At 38.7% G+C, this 21,894-nt stretch overlaps 2 protein-coding genes across 8 annotated transcripts in view; one reads left to right on the top strand and one right to left on the bottom strand.

Moving 5' to 3' along the window:
• TMED5 (transmembrane p24 trafficking protein 5) overlaps nt 1–15,918 on the bottom strand; it is a 28,596-nt gene extending 12,678 nt beyond the window's left edge. The window contains exons 1-4 of one of the 2 annotated variants that reach the window (XM_075038999.1): nt 15,636–15,918; nt 13,061–13,158; nt 12,181–12,364; nt 3,647–3,759 (exon numbers count right to left, since the gene is read on the bottom strand). In XM_075038999.1, the coding sequence (XP_074895100.1) occupies nt 3,647–3,759; nt 12,181–12,364; nt 13,061–13,158; nt 15,636–15,839 (599 nt within the window). In that variant the 5' untranslated portion in view covers nt 15,840–15,918. Of the gene's footprint in view, nt 1–3,646; nt 3,760–6,666; nt 9,728–12,180; nt 12,365–13,060; nt 13,159–15,635 lie in introns of those variants that run through there. The other variant, XM_075038998.1, reaches the window with a different exon arrangement.
• Nucleotides 15,919–15,955: 37 nt separating this feature from the next.
• The window catches only part of CCDC18 (coiled-coil domain containing 18), a 28,626-nt gene continuing 22,687 nt past the window's right edge, over nt 15,956–21,894 (top strand). For 4 of the 6 annotated variants that reach the window (XR_012652056.1, XM_075038988.1, XM_075038987.1 and 1 more), the window contains exons 1-6: nt 15,956–16,066; nt 17,294–17,439; nt 17,616–17,772; nt 18,033–18,200; nt 19,159–19,268; nt 20,156–20,284. Coding sequence is in view for 5 of the 6 variants with exons in the window: in XM_075038988.1 (XP_074895089.1) it covers nt 17,312–17,439; nt 17,616–17,772; nt 18,033–18,200; nt 19,159–19,268; nt 20,156–20,284 (692 nt within the window). In the remaining variant the exon portion in view is untranslated. Of the gene's footprint in view, nt 16,067–16,123; nt 16,181–17,293; nt 17,440–17,615; nt 17,773–18,032; nt 18,201–19,158; nt 19,269–20,155; nt 20,285–21,894 lie in introns of those variants that run through there. The other 2 variants (XM_075038986.1, XM_075038989.1) reach the window with 2 other exon arrangements.

Raw genomic sequence — 21,894 nt, 5'->3', positions numbered from 1 at the left:
GACAGAGTGGTTTAAAGTGTACTGCCTGGGTTAGTACTTATTTATTCCATTACTTGATTATTTGACTTTTTCTGCTCATCTTGAACAACTTGAAAAGGTGATTTTTATTTTTTTTTCTTTTTTCTGTCACCTTATAGCCAAAGGAAGCAGAGAAAGCTTTTTTAATCCTGTGCTTGGTTTATGGCTGGCCGGGTAATATTAGCTTTATAAAAATGCTAATTAAAAACTGCCACTTCTGTTTACCTTCACTAAAATGTGTGGTTTTTTTTTTTCTCACACCCTCAGCTATTAATTTAATGTTGCCTTGCCTATAGCTGCAATATTTTGATAACACAGCAACTTCATGTTAATTTTTGAATGTTTATATCTTGGGATAATGCAAAATGTAAAGCCTTTGTAACCTTACTCGTACCATCTGTATCTGTCTTTATTGTTTCACTTTATCAAAGTCCTTTAATTCTAACTGAACACCAGCAGTATTTTTCATAAAGTTTCATTTAAAGATAAATATTGGAATGTACTTGGGGCTGGGGGTGGGGGTGGGAGAAAATATTTGTCAAACTTAAGTTGTCCATAGACTTAACTATTGTGAATGTCATTTCATTTTATTAAGGTGGTTGACTTGACTCTGATGTTCAGTTTGTATTTTTGGAATTGCCTTTTTTCTTAGAATTAAAAGACCAACATTAAATGTGTGTATTTTTGAGAGAGAAGAATGAGTTTTGATTCTGTATTCTTGTGAAGTACATGCTTGGTGGCATCCTTCCATCCACTGTTTCTCTAACTCTAGCTTTCCTGTTACTGTCCTGGAGACACTTGCCCTGCACGTAGACACTAATTAGTGTTCAGCTATGCTTGAGGGATGCTTTGTTACAAGGTGTCATGTACTGGAAAATGCTGCAATAGTGCTGCTGAAGATACAGCTAGAGTAGTAATTAAAGCACACCTACAAATGCCTTTCATTTTATGTGAATTTCATTGTATGTAGTAATGGAGTGTCTAAAGGAAAAAATACAAATGTTGCTGTACGTAACAATTTCAGTTTGGTATGACTTGATCATTGTACGTATGCATGTGTGTAAATATATGTAATTCAACTTTGTTGTGGTCACTGATTTAGAACCATTTCTATGTGTATCAGATTTAATATTTTTCCATTATGTATTATTTGTATTACAGTAGTATTTAGGTAGGTGAAGTCTGTTGAGACCATTCTAAAAATGTAATCATCACATGAACAAGACAGCAAAGAAATAATGGTACATTACTGGTCAGAATTGTAAAATAATCGTCGTAACAAAGTACTTTTCAAATCATTGTTCTCAACAAAAATTTCAAGAGGAATTTTGAATAAAAACTATGCTTTTCTATGCATAACAGGCATTTTGAGTGAGCTTACAAAGGAATTTTGAAAAATCTGTGTGATATGTGAAATAAAATCAATATTTTGATTTAACATGAAGACAAACCGAAAAAGGCCTTGAAGGTGAAGACAAGCAGTTTGTCTAGGGAGTGGGGGGAAAGATAAGTGAATAAACAGAAAAATGGTCATGTCTTTGAAACATCCTACTAAAGTGATCTCTAGTATTATATTTTAAAAGGAAATTGGTGAGTTGAGATGGAACATGCCAAGGCTGGAGACGGAGCAGTAGTCAGAACACAGTGATGAGGATGAACTGGACAGGAGCATCGGTTCTGTGCACACAGGGAAGAGGACGAATCTTTCAAGTGCTATGCAGGTAACATTTTCAGGTTTTAAATTGTGTCACTTCTCTAGTTCCCTCACATCTGCCTGAATGAAAAGTAACACTGCAGTTAAGGGGATGATGGCAGAAAATGGTATTTTCTATAAATGGAGAAAAGGGTTTAAGAAGGTGAATTGTATTTAGTTGATGCTGAACTTAAGCTGATGGCTAAACACCCACGTGGAGGTGTCAGATCTATTGAGATCCTAGTTTGGTCAGAAAAATGTAATGCATGAGGAAAAAAAAAAATCAGAGTTGTCAACCTAAAGTTTGTAGAAAAGTTGATTTCTTTGTGTGTAAATCGGATCATCTATAGGTGAGGTACAAAGAAGAGAAAGATGGGGGGGTGAAGAGACTCCTTTGGAGTCACTGAAGAAAAGCTGAAAGGGGAGTGACCATCTTTTAGAAAAGATAGTGCAGGACAATAGAAAGAAAAGCAAAAGATGAGTACAATTAGAAGCTGTGCACAGTCTGAGAATGAGCTTGGAATTTGATGCTTTTGCTAGTCTTTCACTTCTATCATTCAGCAACAATGAAAGAAGATTTTGTATTGTTGTGATGTCTATCTGTTTTGCATCTCTGAATTCCTCAACGTTCCTCTCAGCTAGCTCATCTCTGCTATTTTTTTATCAGAATTTTTCATATTCCAGCAATGAGGTCCGTATACCATAACATCAACAGTTGTTCTGGTTTTTATTGATACCAAAATATTTTGCCTTGCAGATACTAGTTTTTCAAATACAGCTGTAGCTCATACTGTTCTTCTCGTATCATCTTCCTTCTAATCTGTTCCCTTGTATTATTTCACCAGTGTGTATTTCTTTTTCACTTGTTCTAATTAATGTTTCTGGCTTCTGAATTTGACAATATTCTGTTCTCTTCCCATTATTAGCTATTTTGTGTTTGGTATTGATTGACTTCCATGTGGTTTTGGTTTCCTAGTCTTCTGTTTACTTAATGTCCAGTGTGGTAGCATTAACTTAAAATGTTTACATCTTTGGTCTTAATCTAATAAGGTCACTTGCTTCAAAACCCACTTTATAGCTAGAAGCTAGTTAATAGTTCTATCTTGCTCTAAATAAAGTTTATTCTTCTGTAAGCACCATTTCAAAGTACTTCATTTGTGCTCTGCCATTCCCTAATGAGTACTTGCAAAACTGTTGCTATTATTGCATTCACCCGTGTCATCATCCAATGTGATAGTTACTGCTTTGCTATGTATGTGTTTCTCTCATTCATGAACATTACTAAGGTTGCCTACTTCATGTTTTTCACCTGCTTGCTCTAGGTCGGTATTCATAACTTCACAAATTGGTTGGTGGCATGATAGCAGAGATTGGAAAGCACTAAGAGCAAAATTCTAGAGATGATCAACAGTGGTTAGAGAAATTCAGGGAAAAGGAAATAATGAATAAATAATGGGAAAGGTTTTCAAGCTGTAGAATGTTAAAATATATTTGTAGTGGTAGCAGGAGGAAAAGGTGAGTCCAAAAGGGGGAAGAATATAAGGTAGAACTAAGAATTGATCAGGATAATGCAGAGTTCCTTGATTACGAAAAGTGATGTTTTTTGTACAAAATCCACCATCAGAACTGTCCTTTCTGACAAACTGACTTGTTGCAGAAAAGTATGTATATATAAATATATGTAATATGTATACTTATGTGTAGAAATCACAAGTCTGAGAAATAACAATGAGAAACAACTTGAATGTATTTAATTACAATGGGAACTTATTTTTAAGGAAGTCTGTAAGTGGGCTGTGAAATGCTTATTAAAAAGATGACCTTTGGACTGTTAAAAAAAAAAAAACAAAACTCTAATTCAGTCTTTGCTGCCTTTTCTCCCATGCTTTTTCTTTTCCACTTGTGGTAATGAGCTCAGGTATTATAGGTGCTCACCTGCCCCATAGTGGTTCAGAGGTAAGTGCTGAAGCTTTAGAATGGGAATTCTTGTTTGTTTGGCCACTTGGCACCTCAGCCTGCTTCTTTCTTCCCAATCTTGTGCTGTCATCCTGTGAGAGAGAAGTGACTGGGAAGAATGATTTCAGGAGAGGCATCATAAGTGAGTAATGGCTGAAGCATGCTCAGGGCTTTGGAGGGTGGGGAGGTAGGGTCTGGTTCTGCCCTTTTCCTGTCCTTCCAGAAAATGTAATCTAGAGTCTTCTCATAAACACTTTGGAACTGGGATTGATTAAACTGTCAGAAGCTTTTTGTATGGACAGTCATGGGTATCTTTCACTTGACATTAACTTGACTTTTACCACTTCCTGATATCCTCCAGCAGAATAGAAAAATTACCTTAATTAGATCATTAATGTTAAGTCCTTTAACATAATGTTGAAATAAAGACAGACTATAGATAAATACTTTTAGAACTTTTATCTTGGCAACACTATGCCTCCCTTACACACCTGTATTCCAATTTGGCAGGTAGCAGATGCAGAGTGAAGAAGGATGTCTTGTTTCCAGAAACTTGGTACACGCTAAGAGATGAAAGGGACTTGTGAGCTGCATGGGTTTCAAGTCTCATTAACTGTCCTCAACTATAGCAATTGATAGCATGAGAGAAGATGATGTAATTCAGATACTTTTGGTGAAACTTCAGCAGTATAGGTGTGTTTACTGCTTTTTTTTTTTGTTATTATTTTATTACTGTTTGATTATTTTTACATGTGATAAAAATGAACAGTTACCTTAAGTAAATTTTTGGTTTTGAAAACAAAATCATACAATAAGGCATATAGCTGTTGATCTGCTCTGCAATACTTTACAAATATGGTGCTTACTAGGATTCTTCCTGTATGAATAGTAAGTTTCAGTGATAGGGTACTACTGTAGTAAGGAAAGTGTGGAAAGGAAGGGTTTAACATAAGCCATTCCTCAGCAATAACTAAGATTTCTAGGTCTCCTGTCTGCACCAAAAGTTGGTAAGTTATAAAATGAAACAGTCTTAAAGAGAATTGTTCTTTGAATCTAGGGAAGGCACAGGAACTGTTAGTTTTTAAAGACATCAGATATAGCTCAATCTACTTAGTTCCAGGCTGTCTTAATTAGCTGTTGGGGATAATGAGTCTTTAGGACAGATTGCCATGTAAATATTTATTTTAAAAATACTCAGGAAAAAAAAAGTAATTGCTGTAGCTGGCTGAATAAAATTTTTAACAAGGTAGTCTTTCCACTGTACCACATGGTTGTGGACTCTGAGGATAGTGCTGCAACCTGACAAGCAAGCTGAGTTAAACAAGGAAGTGCTGCACCGCCGAGTGCATGAGATGCTATGGACTTGTGCCAGTCTGAGGTACACGAGCGTTGTCTTGTACATAGGAAGAAGTTAATGCAGAAGGTCTCATTTTTCATGGCATGCACTTCGAGAAACAGGAAAGGGAACTTTTGCGTGCATTTCTGATGCCTTTGTCTAAAACGGCTTTTGATAGTTTTCACTGTGTGCGTAGCTTTTCAAGTCAAACCACTGTTCTTTCTACCATTAACTGCCCAACCTGGCAACATAACATTGTGCCTTAGTATTTTATAGTATCTACTGCATCGATTCAAAACAGTACAAAAAGGAAGTTCCTGTTTCACTATTTGAACAATGTGGTTAGCAGGCTTCCGGACAGGCCGGGTTTCTCAGGAGTCTTACGAAATGGTGAACGAGCTTGGATTTGTCATGTGTATTACTTGATTAAGCTGAAAAAACTGCTCCAAAATTTTGAGCTTTTAGTGTCAGGATCTTGCATCTTCTCTTATGAATGTGAAATTATTACATATTAAAAACTAGTAGTCATATTATGGGATTCTTAATTGCTACAGTTTGATATTCTGTGATACTACTTTCCTGTTTTCCTTCTGTTTTTTCCCTAGGTGTTTATTTTTAATGTTGACTATACCTAATCGGAAATGAAAATACTACTGTGAAATAGATTTTCTTTAAAGGAGGAAAATAATGGAAGCACTCAACAGGTCATCAGATGATGTCAGTTGATGTTTGCTGCTAAAAATACGTAATTTTTTTAATCCTCTTAGTTTCATGTGACTTATGTACTGCTGTTAACTGGAATGCACAAACACGCACACAAGTTAGAACAACATATCAAGCCATATTACCTTCTGTGAAATCCTTTCTAAAAAGGGTTTGTGAGGACAGATGGCCATTGGGTTAGAGCAGTGAAGTTGTTTTTTAAGTATCAATTTGATGCTGTCTTTCTGTGGTATTACAAGCTTACAAATTCCCGTAATCTGTTCCTTGAAGTATTTCCTCTCTTTTTTTTTGTGAAGGTGAGAAATTTGGGACTTGGTGTAGTTACTAACAGGTAACACTCAGCTAGACAAATAGTTTCCCAAAGTCACAGATGCTGATTTAATACCACGCTGTCCTGACTTAGGCTGGCCTGAGGGCCTTACTGTCTCTTGCTTTGAACACAGAACTTTACTAGTCTCAGTAGTAGTATTGATCTCTACTATAATTTTGTACAGGACAGTACCTACTATTCTTCCCAGAATTTCTCCTAAACTTGCTGTCTGCATAACTGGAAGCTATGCCATTCTGTCTATGTGTGTAATAAACTGCAGGTGCAATATGGAATATAAGTATTAATTAAGGTGCAAATCTTGGAAAAAAAACCACCCAAAACGTTAAGGCTCGTACCTGACATGCATCTGATAACTTTAAATGTATTTTCTGTTACTAAGATCAAAGGTTGGTGTCATTCTGATCTGACACCTATGTAAATCTTAAGTTATTTGCATTGGTAAAGTTGATTTTTGGGTTACAGTGAATAAGAACAGAATTTGAAGACTGTATGAGGAAGAAATGAAAAAGCTGCATTACTAGAAGTTCTTGTTAGCTTAGCATCCTTGATATTTTCCAGCATTCATAGGTAAAGCATTCTTCCTTCATTATAAAATAAAGAACACAAACACACATTTAAACTTCATTTATTGAAAATCTCGAGTTTTGCATAATTTTATTCAACATCTGCAAGTCTTAAAACATTTAATTCTGAATAAAAAAAATCCATTAAAAAATTAATTTATATTCTCCTTTGTAAATTTTATACAATCAAAAGCAATCTACTCTTCAAAATCCAAATGGAATTTTATTTAGCTGCAAGTTTAAATGCCAAATCCTTTACCTATGATAAACATAGTCCTGCTCCCAAAGTGAAAGCACAGTTACCTTTTGTAGTTATTCCCTGTTTTGTTTTCTGTAATGAACCCTGAATGGGGAGAAAATACAGTCAGAGCTCTTAGTTGCAAAATAATAATTTCTTCCAGATGAACTCTGCTGACAATTGTTGTGTTATTTTCCTTCTACCAGAGACTGCTACTTGGAATTGGAGAAACTGCTGCAGTTCGGCCTTGTGTCTTTGATCACAAAAGTCTGCATTCATTAGCAGCTTAAGCTAATACACCATCCTGTTTTGCCACTGGATGTATAACCACTGTCAGAGAGGCACAGTAGAGCAGCTGGGGAACCTAATCCCTTAAGGTGCCCTTGGAAAATGTGGCAGACCTCAGTTGGAGGTCTAAGATGAAATCTGGAATCTAGTAGCTTTGATTTAAGAGGTAGATGTCTTAGTAACAGCTTCACAGAGCTGGTTCAGTATTTTGCAGATGGTTTGTAGCATCATACTCATCGTGATGCAAGTGAAGATAGGTATCTTCTAGCAAAAGGGGCAGAGCCCTACAAATTTTACTTGCCTGTCCTGAAGGGACCTGATCAAAACCTTGGAAGTTGACTTCATTGAGCTTTGGCTTATGTCCTGATGTAGATATGTGGTATATTGGTACTGGGAGATATACAGGGAAATGGCAGAAAAATATTATTTGCTACTCTAGCAGAAAAAATTAATTTCTCCTACACTTTGTCCTAATCACAGAAATAAGCTTTCTAATTCCAGGCAGTTTAGAATAGAAAGCATCATGTGGGAAAAGAAGATATGGAGAACCCTTAAGTGAAACAATCTTATTTTGGACACAGCTTTGCAGAAAAGAAAAAGTAGCTCAACAGCCTTTGGAGCCCTCTATAACAATTTCTGCAAGGAATAGTACTTCTGCTTATAAAAACTATTTAGAAATATTATTGCTAGGTCCAGCTGTCTGAAGTTGAAGTGCTGTTTGTATGTACTGTAGCCCTTGCTAACATCTGCTTCATTTGAACAAAGTGTTTCTTCATGCATCTATTGACCCTGTTTTATCTCCATAAAATAATTTTTAATCACAGCAAGTCTCAAAGTTGCAATTCTGCTCTTCATACCCAGATGACCCAACACCAGGCAGAATATTCATACATACATACTTTTTTTTAAAAGTGTTTTTTAAGGAAGTGCTTTTTAAAAACACTTTTGTGATGAAATGTAGTTTAACATATTTATACAGGAACTTTCAGTGACTTGGCACATTGTGAAAATGACCTCTGAACTATTAGAAAAAGTTAATTCTCACATACCAGGGATTCTGGCAAAAATTCTCCATACCCTCACTACACTGTTAAAAGCCGCTTCATATAGAAATTACAAATTAGTGATTCAAGGACAGCTTTGCCTTAGTTAACTGATACTACTGATATCCAGTTGATTCTAAAATTTGAAGTCTGTACTTATTGCTCATGTAATTCATGCCTTACTCATATAAATAGCTACAGAAACACTGCTCATATGAACTGAGTGTACTTATACAGCTAAAAGACTTGTGAGGGTGAGCAAAAAAGGAAAGGTTAGGTGAATAGCTTTGGTTTTTCATGCCTATGTTAGTCACCCTATTAACTGCTACATTAGTCATAGATGTAGTAGACAAAAACTTAAAAAAAAAAAAGGGAAATAAGAGGGATTTCGAGACTACAAAAATTAATGTTATGTTTTCACATACTGTGACACCATCCCCCCTCCCTTTAAAGGGAAAGAATATGAGGAATGACTTCTTGAAAATCATCTATTACATGAGGTTACAGAAACTAAGGGTTCGCAAACTTCTGTGTGTGTGTTTGTTCATATACCATACAGTCACTTGTCTCTTGATCTCATGTAACAGCCAAAAAGGAAAATGAGGTTGTACAACTACAGGACAGAAAGATTTAGGAACAGGAATTGCACCTATTTTCTCTAATTCTTTTCAACACTGCCTCAATTTCACATTGATGGTGCTTTTTGAAAGTGCTGATGTTTGTCATCTGTATATAAAAAGAGTTCTCACTTTGTTCTCACAATGTTAGCCCAGTGTTTTTCCATGATATAACAAAAGCTGAGGATTTTAAAAACACATAACTTTGAAGATAAATGGCAGTAACTACAGACTACCCCTGTAGGCCTTAATCCTGTAAACACTTAGGCACATATGTAAATTTATGCAATATTTAACAGCAAATAAACCAATGTCTAAGTTACCATTTAAAGTTTTGCGTGACACTATTAACAGCACTTTGCATATGTACCAAGCATCCTGTGTGCTATGCCAAAGTTAGTCATTAACAATCATTAATAAATGCTACAAGTAAAAAAAAAAAAGTAGCACTTGCAAAAATGGAAGAGCTTGGGGCAAGGCATTCTGTTCATATTAAAAAAAACAACCCAAAACAAAGAAACAAGACCACCACCACAAAACAACCAAAAAACCCAACGTGAATTGAAAAGTTGGTATCTACTGCCTATTTGAAAGAATCTGAAAGGTCATGTTTTGTTTTTTTTTTTTTCTCTTTACTGTAGTAGTTCATTGCTCTACCTCTCCCCCCCCATACCTGTTCTATTGTTATGATCATACTGAATATTAAGTTCTACTTTTCCTCTTATCTTCAAAGAGACTTTTCAACATGTAAACCTGAACAGCTGATACCACCACCATTACTCCCAAGTTGACCATGGACCAGAAATTCACTCTGTCAAAGTTGCTTTCTTGTATATTTCGGTCACGAGCCTCAAATGCTCTGAGCAGAGTCTGAATCTGGACACTTTTGCTTAATCTGGCTTTGACACTGTTGATGGATTCCTGGTAAGTAACAAGAGAGTATTTTTAGAAGAAAAAAACCACCTGAATTAATTAAATGTATAGCTTGCAACACATACAAAATATCAATACCATATTACCACCTGTCATTTAATTTCTTGTCAAGTAGACAGTTAATTTCACTTTAAAATATATACCTTATCACAGTTTTCATAATTTCTCTAGTCTGTTTATTGTATATCCCCTAAAAAGGCTTAATTCACATAGCATTAAGGTTCTACAGTAATTTGGTTTTTCCCTTTTACAGGCTGGGGAAGTAAGAGAGAAATCAAATGCAAAATCAGTTTTTTAATATTCTGTATATCTTGGGGAACTGTGATTCCAGATATTCAGACGAGTAAAAATGCAGTGATCTCTACAGAGCTAGTCTTGAAAACAAGTTGTGTAGTAGCTGATAAATGTAGGTTTTTTTCTGCTGGATAATCAAATTCAGGCACTTTTTAATGCAAACTACCATCAGACTATAGCTGTAGCAAAAGAATAGTAGTACAGTAATGTTAAATTCCCATCTTCTTATGCTTTCACTGTAGTGGCTATAATCTGCTGCTTCAGCTTTGATAATAAAGCAGATTTTTGACAATAAATCATCAATAGGACAACTGGAGGTCCTATAAAGGACACACAGTGTGTCTCATCAAACCAGAGGAAGTACATCAACACTCTGGCCATAACAGCAGCAGCTCAAGATCCACTCCTTATTCTGCATTTACGAAGTAAACACCTGGTCCTATGATCTGTTAAAGTTTCATCTACAACATAATAGAAAGTCACACCCTAAAAGCTGATCTCATGAAGTGCTGATTTATGTTCTTGATATAATTATGGGACCCTGAAGTAACTTTTAGTGAGGAGAGTAATATGTGTAGTAACAGAAGACTATAAATTTGGCGGGGGAAGTTGCCACAGCAGTAACATTTTCTCTATGGACATTTTCTGTTGCATATTTAACAAATATTTCAAAAGAGATATTTTTGGAAGCCAAATAATTTTATGATGATACTAAAGTTCATCTGTTATACAATAAGGAGCATCAGCACTATGAAAGAGCTTTAAAAATAAGACACAATTCCTCATTTTCCCCAGCAAATATGTTATCTTTAAAAAGTTAAACTACTATGTGTTTATGCAAGTCCTCGCAGAACTTGAAAGTAAAGTAATAGCTTGACTAAGTAAAGAATGGCATCAAATACTAATGTTAACTTTGTAAAAATTACCTACTTTATAAGATCTGCAAGGCTCTCAAATAAAGACAAGTTCTGCTTTTTTTTTTTTAATTTTGGAAGAGATACTAGGATGTACACAAGTAGCTATCACATCCATCCAAGTATTACTTGTGATTAGCGTGAGAGGGATTTTCTTCACAATTTCACCTATAAATTTTGTTTCTTCTAATTGTCTTGACTGCCAATTTTAAAGAAGATCTGGCCAGCTTTTCAAATTCCATGTTTGGTTTTAACTACTTAAGAGTGTAGTGTACACCTATAAAAGATCTTAAACATGGAGATTGTGTTGTTTAAAAAGCTGCATTTTGTTTATTGCAATAAACAGAATATAAACAATGTCATTCTCTACACCAGTGTATTCAGTAACTGTCTGTGGATGTTGGTTTGTTGTTGTTGGTTTTTTTTTTTTCTAAAGACACCTGTCAGCTGTAGCTACAATCAAACAATGGCTTACTGCATCCTACCAAGCACTAAGAACAGTGGTACAGAAACACCAAACAATCCTCTACTTCTAGAATAATCTCAACTTTTAATGATCATGAAAGGAAATAAAAGCTTTGACTTGGCAGTAGTCTTCATCCTGCATGAAATAAGGTCAGCATACAGTTTAAGCAACCATTACCATTCATAGAATGTTTGCAAAGGTGAACCCCCAGGGTAATACAGATTAACTCCTGTCCTGTTTATTAGTTTGAAAAGACAAAATAGAATTTGGAGGAAAAACCCCTAATAAAGTAATATATAAATTATTGAAGATAGAAATATTAATGCATACGCTGGTTGGGGCACTTCTGCAAAGACAGGAACAAGAGGCTAACAGTACTTCATTTTCAAACATCAGTAAAAATCTATGCAGTGATTCCAACTACACTGGGATTAAACAATACTTTAATACTACATTTATTTCGTTACTGCTAGGGAAAAATGTCCCATTTTACAGTAGGAAGAAAGGAAGCTGAATTGGAAACAGAGTGACTTTGAGAGCTAGGCAGTTTCTTCTTGCTGATTAAGGGTCTATTCTGAAAGTATTCTTAAGCTTCTGTAGGGAAGCAAGAGATCCATGATGCTAGGCTTGATGTATCAGTAAAAGCAAAATATGGAACTGGAATAGCTTCTAGGGTGATGCACCAGACCAAGGCAGAATGGCTAAAAAACATTGCATTTTTTTCCAAATGTTCTTACGTTGAAAAGAATTAAAGATCAAATACTAACCAGAATGTCTTCCAGTTTCATATCTAGGAGATCTGTGCCGGTAACATACTTCTTCCAGTCTTCCTGATCTTGTCCATCTTCTCCCATATTGTCCAGGATCAGTTCAAAGAAAATCACCTTTTCAGAAACGGTACTGAATGTGTTGTCAAAGCAGAACATGTAATCCCCATCTTCTGTTTCCACTCTGTTTATGTAAGCAAAATGTCACTAAATTAACTACACTTTTTGTGCTGGTTCTCAAAAAGCAAGTTTTTGTAAGCAAACTTTCCTCTTTAAGACTGACAGTTGTGCACTTAGAAATAACTGAATATGCTTTTTATATAAAAAACTCTAAAGACACATTACAGAGTGCACAGTCACAGGAAAACAATCCCACTGACTCTAAAGGCTTAAAATGATGAAGACAGCAGCTTTCTTTCATTTTCCCTATTGGGATTTTGAATCCTTATTAATTGTTACAAAAAAGCTATAATATGAGTGGGATTCTTATACCCTGTAGTAAAATTACAATAATTACTACATATTTTGATAAAAGGACTGAAAAAATAGGAAATTTTTCAGCTTATTATTTATATGACTGATAAGATCTTTTGATATTAGATGCAGAGACCTTTTTTCAACTCCACAATAATTGTTTTTGTTCACTGACCATTAACAGCTATCATCAAAACAAAAATATCCTTCACTTCATGGTAAGATCCACATAAAAAGCATTCAGTGTTTATAAAAAGGTAATTGGTGTTCTCAAACTGTCCTATTAGAAAGTCTTTTGTAATACTAAGGAATAATAAGTACTCAACCTTTATTTTAGGTGTATTTGTTAAAGAAACCAGAAAAGTACTTTATGTAACACTTCTAAGTTTGAAGATTTTAAACTTACGTATGAACTCCATCTGATTTTCTTTCATCAAAAACTAGAGTTTCACCTTTTGGAGACAGTAGATGAAAATCAACATCTAATCGTGCTCCATCTAGAACCTGTGAAACAAACAAAAAAAAAAACCTCCAACCAGTAGAATTCCTGTTTGCATAGCTGATGGCAACATTTTTAGGGAAGGCAAACATTTTTAGGTAAAGGAACAGACACAGAAAGAATCTGAAAGCTGAATCTGTCTGTATGAGTTCACACCAAGTTAATTGGAAGCAGATTAAAAACTGGTTCAACCCAAAAGCATTTTAGCCATTTAAAATTTTAAACTAAATATGATCTAATCATGCTAGGCTGGGCTTATATTGAACCCATCCCTAATTGTTTTTAAGAATGCATACAATTTTATCAATGGGCAGGTTAGACAACCTGTAAGAATACCAGCAGTACCACATCTAGTATTTCTATGGCGGACATCATCGATGGGTAAGTAGTAGCGCTAGTTCAGAAATTTTATAACAAACGTCTGTCACTTTTATGTATATATGCATATGTATTTGTAGGAGAACAGTCTATGAAGTGTAATCCCTAAGATCTCTTTGTTGGGAGAATTAACAGCGTAGAAGACAGGACTAGACTTCTTATGCCAATCAAAGCTGTACCACAGACCTTCTCATCTTTTAATGCAGATTTAAGGTCTGAATTCTCCCAGGGCATTCTCATTTCCCAAAGGTAGAGGAATTGAAGGCATTTAGCCTCCTAAGCTGATAGTAAGTGTATACAGTATTACAAAGCTGTGCCGCTTTAACTGTATAACATGGCTACAGTTGTATCACCACATCTGTTGTATTGTAGAAATTCTATATAGGGAAAGTAGTAACTGCGTAAGGGGGGTGAGAGGGCTCATTTTTATGACATTACTTAGGTCCATGCTAGGGCAGTTTTTTGTTTGTTTGTTTTCCAGTGAGCTATTCGAGTATAGCAGTCCGTTCCTGCTGAAATTGAGGGCAAAGTTTACACTGACTTAAAGTGACACTGGAGACTTACCAAAAAAAGAGAAAGGACAAGGAAAATTAGTAGCTAACAGCTGATTAAATTAAAAATTATACATAGGGATATACCTGTAGGGCTATGATACAATCTAAACACGCAGAACAAAACTTTGTATCAGCATTGTGTTTATTGCATTATGTCTTTGGATAATGACCTGCATCCTGCATTAAAATATTCCTATGCTTTAGTCACTCACAATTTAGGATAATTAATTACAAAGTAAATCTATTTCCAATAACATACAGAGCTCCTTTTCTACACATTCAAAAAGAAACGTGAATCGCTACTGTTAGCAGTAGTGCTGAGAAATTTATGCCTGTGTAAGAATAAATTCAGTTATGCACATTTGTTCTCTCTGAAATAAAATTTTTGATTATGATTAAAATAAAATCCTACTTTGTCAGTGCAAAATAAACTTCCATTTTGCTTAGACACGGCTGTGAACAAAGCTTGAACACCTCAATCTTTCATTCTTGTTCAGTTCTGCATGTAACAATAATTAGAAAATAACCAGGAATTTCAGGTTTGTGGTTTTAGTTGGGAAGCAGAGGGGAAAAAAAGGGAGGGAGGGGGAAGAGAGAGACATCCCGGCCCATTCTGAGGCACAGCAGCAGGATGGCAAAATATTCACTGGACCTTCCCCTCGCTGTGCCTGTTCTGCTGAAAAAAAGTCTTTAATTTAGGGAAAGAAAAAAAAACCTTTCCCAGAGATATCTGGGGAACTCTACTCTCCCCAAGAAGGGCATCAAGGCCTTAACGCTAGTCTAGTTAAATAAGACTGTTTTAAAAAAACTTTCACCATCGAGATAAAAGGTGTTTAATATCAACACAAAGATAGGTACGTAAGGATTTTGTGCATCAGCAACAATTTCGGTTGTGCTTCAGAGCTACTGCACAAGGTCACGGCCGTTAACTTCCTACATTTTTGCGGTTCTGAAGGATGGCAACGTGACATCTTGTAAAGTAAAAAAAAAAACCCCACCCTATCATAATAATTTTACAAAAGGCTGCAAACGTGCATTTTTTTTCCCTCCCAAAGACGCAGCTCTCAGCAGCGGGTAATTCCGACGGGGATCTGTGGGCGCTACGCGGGGCCCGCAGAGCCGCGCACACGGCGGCGAGCGCAGGCAGGGCGCCCACCCTCCCAGGCCCAGGACGTGCGGGCGGGCAGGGCCGCCGCCCGCCGCCGCCGCTTCCTGGGGGAGGGCCGGCGGGGCTCACCCGGGCCGCCGCTCGGGGAAGGGCCCCGGGACCCCGCCGCCTCCCCGAGCGCTGCCCGCTCGCAGGGCCGCGCCGGCGGAGGACGGCGAGGCGGCTGCGGCCGCGGCCCTAGCCGAGGGGTGCGGAACCCCCGGGAAGGCGCGGAGGAGCTGCCGCCGCTGGCGGAGCCTCGCCCGTGTAAGAGGGAACCGGCAGCGACGCCGTCGCGGCAGGATGCGGGACGGCCCGGTTCCCTTCAGGACCACCCCGCGGGGAGGCCCGTCGCCCTGCCGCGGCGACCCCGGCCGGCCCCGCCCCGCCCCGCCCGCCCGACCTGGTACTCGAGCTCCAGCGAGGCCTCCTTGCGCATGGGCTGGTAGAAGCACTCCTTGCGGCCGGCGGGAAGCGTGAAGGTGAAGTCGCTGTCCAGGGAGGGGCTGAACTCGGTGGCGGCGGGCGGCGGCAGGAGCAGCGCGAAGCACCCGAGCGGCAGCAGCAGCAGCAGCGGTCGGGGCCGGGGCCACGGCAACGGCCCCATGCCAGCGGCGCCCCCCGTCCGCGGAGCCCAGCCGCCGTCGCGGACGGAGCGAGCGAGGGGCGGGGCCGACCCCCAGGGGCGTGGGCGGGACCGGCCCCGCCCCTCGCTCCGCTCCCCCAATCGCGGCCACCGCAGCACAAGCTTTCCGCCCGCCCACAGTGCACCGCGGCAGAGAGACGCGGTGGGTCGGGTGTACCACTTGTTCGGGAGGCGCTGCCCCCTCCCAGGTACGGGCGCGGTAGCGCGCAACGGGAAGGGGAGGGCCGCGCCGCGCATGCGCCCTCGGGGCCTCGCGGAGAAGGCGGGCCTCGTCTCCCATGGCCCGCGCTGTTTGAAGTGGGGTAAGGGCCGGCCTGGGGGACTCCTGCGGCGCTTGGGGGCGGCTCCGAGGCGGCGCTGTTGCCGACACGGGTCTCCTCAGGGCCGAGGGATAGCCCCTTTCCATCTCCCCCTTCTCCTCGGGGCGGGCGGCTGGCTGGCGGCTGTGGGCCGTCGGTCGGAGAGCGCTGAGACGGGCGAGCGCCCGATACCGCCAGCTCTCGGCTCGCCTGGGCCCCATCGCTCCGGCTCCTCGCGGCGCCGGCCCTCCGCCGCCGGGCGCTCCACAGGAGCGGCGGCTGCCGCCGTCACTAAGCCGGGCCGCCGCGCTGGCTCTGGTTCCCGCGGCGGGAACGCGCCGGCCGCCCGGGAGGCCGCCGTGGCTAGGGGCGGGCGCAGCGGCGCGAAGGCGGAGGAGGGATCGCGGCCGGGCTGGGTGGCCGGCCGGCTCCGGAGGGACCCTCGTGGAGAGAGGGCGGGAGACCCTGGAGAAGGGCGGGCGGCGGCAGCGCCTCGCCCGGCACCGTTGGTTTCTTTGAATTGTCTGACCGTTTCCCCATCAAAATATCTCAGACCCGATCTGGAAAGGCTTATTTGCTGTGGTGAAGGCTGCCCCCCTCCCCCCCCCAAGCTTAGCAGCTCGCCTCCTCTGCGCTGTCGCGTCCTCGCTGCTCTGATGTTTTTTAATTTCGCTGGTCATTGGACAGCGAGGTAAGTTTTGTGTATTCGTCGTGTACACCCCGTTACCTTTTAGGCACCCTGCCAGTTGCATGGGACTTCTAAAGTAACTGAGATGGTTTGTACAAGAGATTTTTGGCAATTAGTGTAGAGCCGATTTTTCCAGTTTTTGTCAGTGCCAATTCATGAAGCTTCTCGTACTTCATGAATACATACAGAACTCCTTTTCTCAAGAAAGACAGTTTGTACGGAGTAATTTTTATCTAGTGAATGTAGGAAGAGGTAATGTGCGAAATGTACATTTGGAAATTCAGTATTTCCTTTTTTGTATTTTTCTGTTTTTTTTTTTTTCTCCTTTCCTTTTCTTCTATTTGCCTTATTTCTGTATTTTTAAGAGTATCTTTGCAAATAGTATTCACATACATTTAACAGTGTTTTAATATTAAATATTATATTAGCCATATGCGTTGGTACCAATGGAATACAATATGTGGACTTGCTCTAAAAGTGCTGATGATGACCTGCTTGGAAATTTACAGTCATTACGGAATCAGCTGAGGAGAACTGAAAAAAACCTACAAACTGTAGAGGAAGAGCTTTCTAGGTATGAGTGTGTTTGGGAATGAGAACAGCCTGTCTCTTGTAGTCTAAATCTGTCTTATTCAGTGTAATGGATTATTGCAAGTAGCTCCTTTTGTGCTTTTCTTTTGAATACTCTTTATGAGCAATTTAAAAATCATAAAGAAAAATGGTGTAGCAACTTTTTATTCTCCCTCCTAGCACTAGTACAAGTGACCGTTATGGCTACTGCTTCAATGAGGCTGTAGACTTCACTCTGGAGGATCTTGTTCAACCTAATTGCAACTATCAAGGCTTTTCCAACTGTAAGAAGAATGCTGGTAAAACATCTTGCCAGGATTTTCAAAGAAAATCCAAAGTAAATATTGTACTTCATTACTCATTTTTATTACTTTTGTGTTCTCTTGTTATGTTTATGAATATTTTTTTGCTTGTAGGGCTTGGAGTTGATACGCTCTAGCATTGGGCAATTATATCGCAGAGCATTCTTAAACATAATATGATTGAAATACATTTGTTCTGCAGAGTTTCCATTGATGTATATATTGCTTACATATGCATATATAAGTGCATGTGTGTGTGTGTGTGTATATATATATAAACTTTTTTTATGTCTAGTCTTACTCGGTATCCACAACTTCTGATAAAACTGTGGAAGAAAATGAACGTCTAAAGGAGCAGCTGGATGCCCTTCATGAGCAAAATGCATCTTTGGCTTCTCAGAACCACTACCTAAAGAACAGAGTGGAAACAATGAACTTTGAATTGATGCAGTCAAAAACAAGAGTATGTATCTTCAGTGTATTCATCAAAAGAAACACCAAAACCACCAAGCCCCAAATGCCCCAGTGATCATGACTTTTGAGCGTGTAATTCCAAGCAGAACATGCTCTTTTTTTGTCTTTTCTTAATCTATCTAAATTTAGTATTTAAACTTAATATTCTATTTCTTCATAATATTCAGCATTAATTTTGGAACAGAATACTTTGGAATCTTTCTTCATGAGTAAAACAACTATATTAATTATAAATTCTTTCTATTGATGTTCCCAAGTTCAATCTAAAGCCAGTAAGTCACAGAATGAAGAACACATTATGTAAGAAAATAGCTCAGTAATGTATTTAGTACTGTATGTTCATGTGTCTGAGCTACATTAGGATTAATGTGAATAATAATGGCACAGTAGTCATTTGTCTAGGAAATGAAAGATGTTGACCTTTCAGGTTGGACTAATGTTATTTTGAAAAAGTGAAGGTGAGTTAGAAGGAAATATTGTATCGAATCATTACTGATTTAATATACGCTTGTATGTACAGTTTTTTTGGGTTCAGTTATATAATATTTGGTTTATATGTAACATTAATAAAACATAGCTATGCTTAATGCTTTTTATTTGAGAAATGTTATCTCCCAGACAGTACAAATAAGTAGATAAACAAAATGTTTGTCTGTCTGGCATGGAAAGAACTAGAGGAACATAAACTTTTGGGGAAAAGCAAGAGACAAGATCAACATATAAAGAAATCACTCTGCTAGACAGTGTATCACACTGGAGTGGTGCTAGGAAACTTGAGTGATGTTAAATGAGCAGAAAATTGGAGGTCACTTTGTGTAGATGAACAAGCATCTTCTACAGTAAGGTTAAGAGCACCATGACATTCAGTAAGCAGATTGTTCCTATGCGTCTCACCTGGAGGTATATATTCAAGTGTTAATGAAACCCCAAATATGTTTGTATTTCAGATTTGTTATCTTGAATCAACTTTAGGTACACACTTAGTCAGCATTCCAAAGTTAAAAGAACAGATTGTAAACTTGGAAGCAGAAGTTTCAGCTCAAGATAAAATTCTGAGGTAGTAAGTGTACTTCTAAATCAACATTTTATTGTGGTCTGCTTGCTAGTCCAATCTCTTTTTCAGGATGACATAATAACTGGTACTGGGTGGGTCATGTAATCTGGGGCTTGAAACTTTCATTTCGGAGCCATATATAGGAGGAGGGAGGTGTTTTATTTTGTACTGATATCTTATATATGGGGAATGTACTTCAAGAAATAGAGACAAAAACAAGAAAGGCTGGTAAAATAAACCAGTTTATAATGTACACTAAATGTGAATGTACCCTTATAACTGACTAGGGTGATTGTATGCTACATGACTGCATATCTTCTGTAGTAAACAAGCATACATATTTTCAAACATGATTGTGCAGCATGTAGGGTAAAGGATCCTTTCTTCATGAATATATTAATAAAGGCAAATAGCCAAATAAAGCTAGTGTAAACAGTGTCCAGAGGCTGTCAGGAAGACATACCTGGCTATCAGTTTATCTTACAACCTCATGCTATATAATATTCAATTAATGCCTTCACAAAACAAGTTAAAGTACTTATATTTAATTTATGTTTTAGCATTGTTTCCTATGTGTGTATCCTGACCAGTCATACCTATTGCCAGAAAAACGGTGATTTCTACATTCAGATCTCATGACACAAAGTCAGCCATTTGGGTCCTTGGCAGTCGTGACATCTGATGCCTATTGATGAGGTTTGGACACCACTCCAGACCGCAGATACACTCCTGGGGAGTCTAGAGACTATGGGTGTTCCAAACCTAGTTTTGAGAGTTGCAGCGTGTTTGATTAGCGCTTCTCAAATCTCATATGCAGAGAACAACAACAAAAATCTAGTTTCTTTACAAAAAAGTTCCTAATTTTTAATTATGCTTTGTTTATTTGCCAGAGATGCAGAAGATAAACTAGATCAAAGCCAGAAGACAGGAATGGAAAGAGAAAATATGCTGCAAAGATATAAAAAGGACTATAAAAATCTGAAAATGGAGTTAATTGAACGAAGCAAGCAAGGAAAGAGGTAGCTAAGTAATTTTAATAAATAGAATACAGAACAGTAGTGTGTAAGCGTTTATTTCCATTGGCAGATATTGACTTCGTGGAATCAAATTATTTCTCTGCTTTATGGATATTTTTAAATAAATGGGGAAATTCTTTGTGAAGATAATTACTATTTAAATAGGTGGTTTTTAAATCTTGAAATTTGTTGATAGTTGCAGGCTGATATCATACACCAGTAAGCAGTTTATCACCTGTTTTTTCCTTTCAGAATAGATGTACTGCAGTGGAGAGCTGAAATGTATCTACACTATATTTTTCCTGAATTTTTTTTTTTTTAACTTTGTTTTGCAAGAACCTACAGCATATGCTCAGCACTCAGTATTTAACAGTACCAAATGCTGTATTTTTGGAGTTTGTGTGAGGAAAGTGGTAGAAGCACAACTTAATTGAGAGAACACTTCTATATTATCCTTAATCTTACCCGTCTATATGGTACTATTGAAAAGGGTGCTGTAATTCCATCCCAATCCCTGTTTCCCTTTCCTATTGCCTCCTTTAACCTAGTGGTTGTGTGGCTATGGGGAGGGTCCTTTTGACTATTGGAAGTTACCGTATACAATCCTATTACCTCCAAAATGTAATTTTAAAGAAATGAGAGGAATAAATAAAAAGATTCCTACCTGCCCAATTAATTTAACTGCATTACCTGAGGCAAACATTAACTGAATTAATGACTTGTGAAAGCTTTTATTAGAATCATAGAATTGTTTAGGTTGAAAAGACCTTTAAGATCGAGTCCAACTGTTAACCTAGCACTGCCTTTTGAATGCAGATCTTTTGTTTGGCTTGTCTACCTACCCATGAAATTAGCTTTAACCTTCCTATAGCTAGAAAAATGGAAATACTGTGGGGCTTGTGCTACTCTGAAGAAATGTGTTGATTGATGTTCACTCTTCATTCAGGGCTTGGAGCTAGCTGTACTTAGTTACCAGTTGCAAATGTGAACATTTTGGTACTTTAGAAAAGCTGAGCTTATGCCAGGTGTTAAAGGCAACAGACGGTGTTATGGTTAGTATTAACAATTATTATGGTTTGCCTTTTAATCAGTAATTACAACCACTTACTATTCTTTGGCCAAGCAAACTGAAGTGCTTTAGGCTAACACTATTTTGTTTGTTATACTGAAATCCCTTTATCCCCTTCTCTGAATACTTTTGCCATCTCCAAATGGGCAGTGGTCCTCAGGCTGAGAAACACTGATCGGAGGGTTGGCTGTACTTAGATGAGGCACTTGCCCCTTCCCCACAGTTCTCTTAGTGGAAGAGAGAGAAACAAATGGTATTGAGCAGCAGTAATTCTTGTGTGCCTGTGTTAGGTGTCCTGAACAGACTGCATACCTCAGCTGTCAGGAGGTTACTGTTCCAACTTCTTCCCTCGTGAGTAATGACAGGGGAAAGTAAGAGAGGGGCAGGGGTGAGGAGTAATAGACCAAAACAGTAGGCGGTCTGGGCTCCTGCTTTGAACAGTTGCTCACCTCATATCATCCCAGTCTCAGCTTCCTTTACTATTATTGATTCCATCTCTCTGGTATCCCACAAATAACTTATCGTTTGATCAGTTCCCACCAGT

Source organism: Buteo buteo, chromosome 10 (genome assembly GCF_964188355.1).
Source record: "Buteo buteo chromosome 10, bButBut1.hap1.1, whole genome shotgun sequence".
NCBI classification, from domain to species: Eukaryota; Metazoa; Chordata; class Aves; order Accipitriformes; family Accipitridae; genus Buteo; species Buteo buteo.
This window is presented reverse-complemented; position numbering and strand designations above follow the sequence as displayed.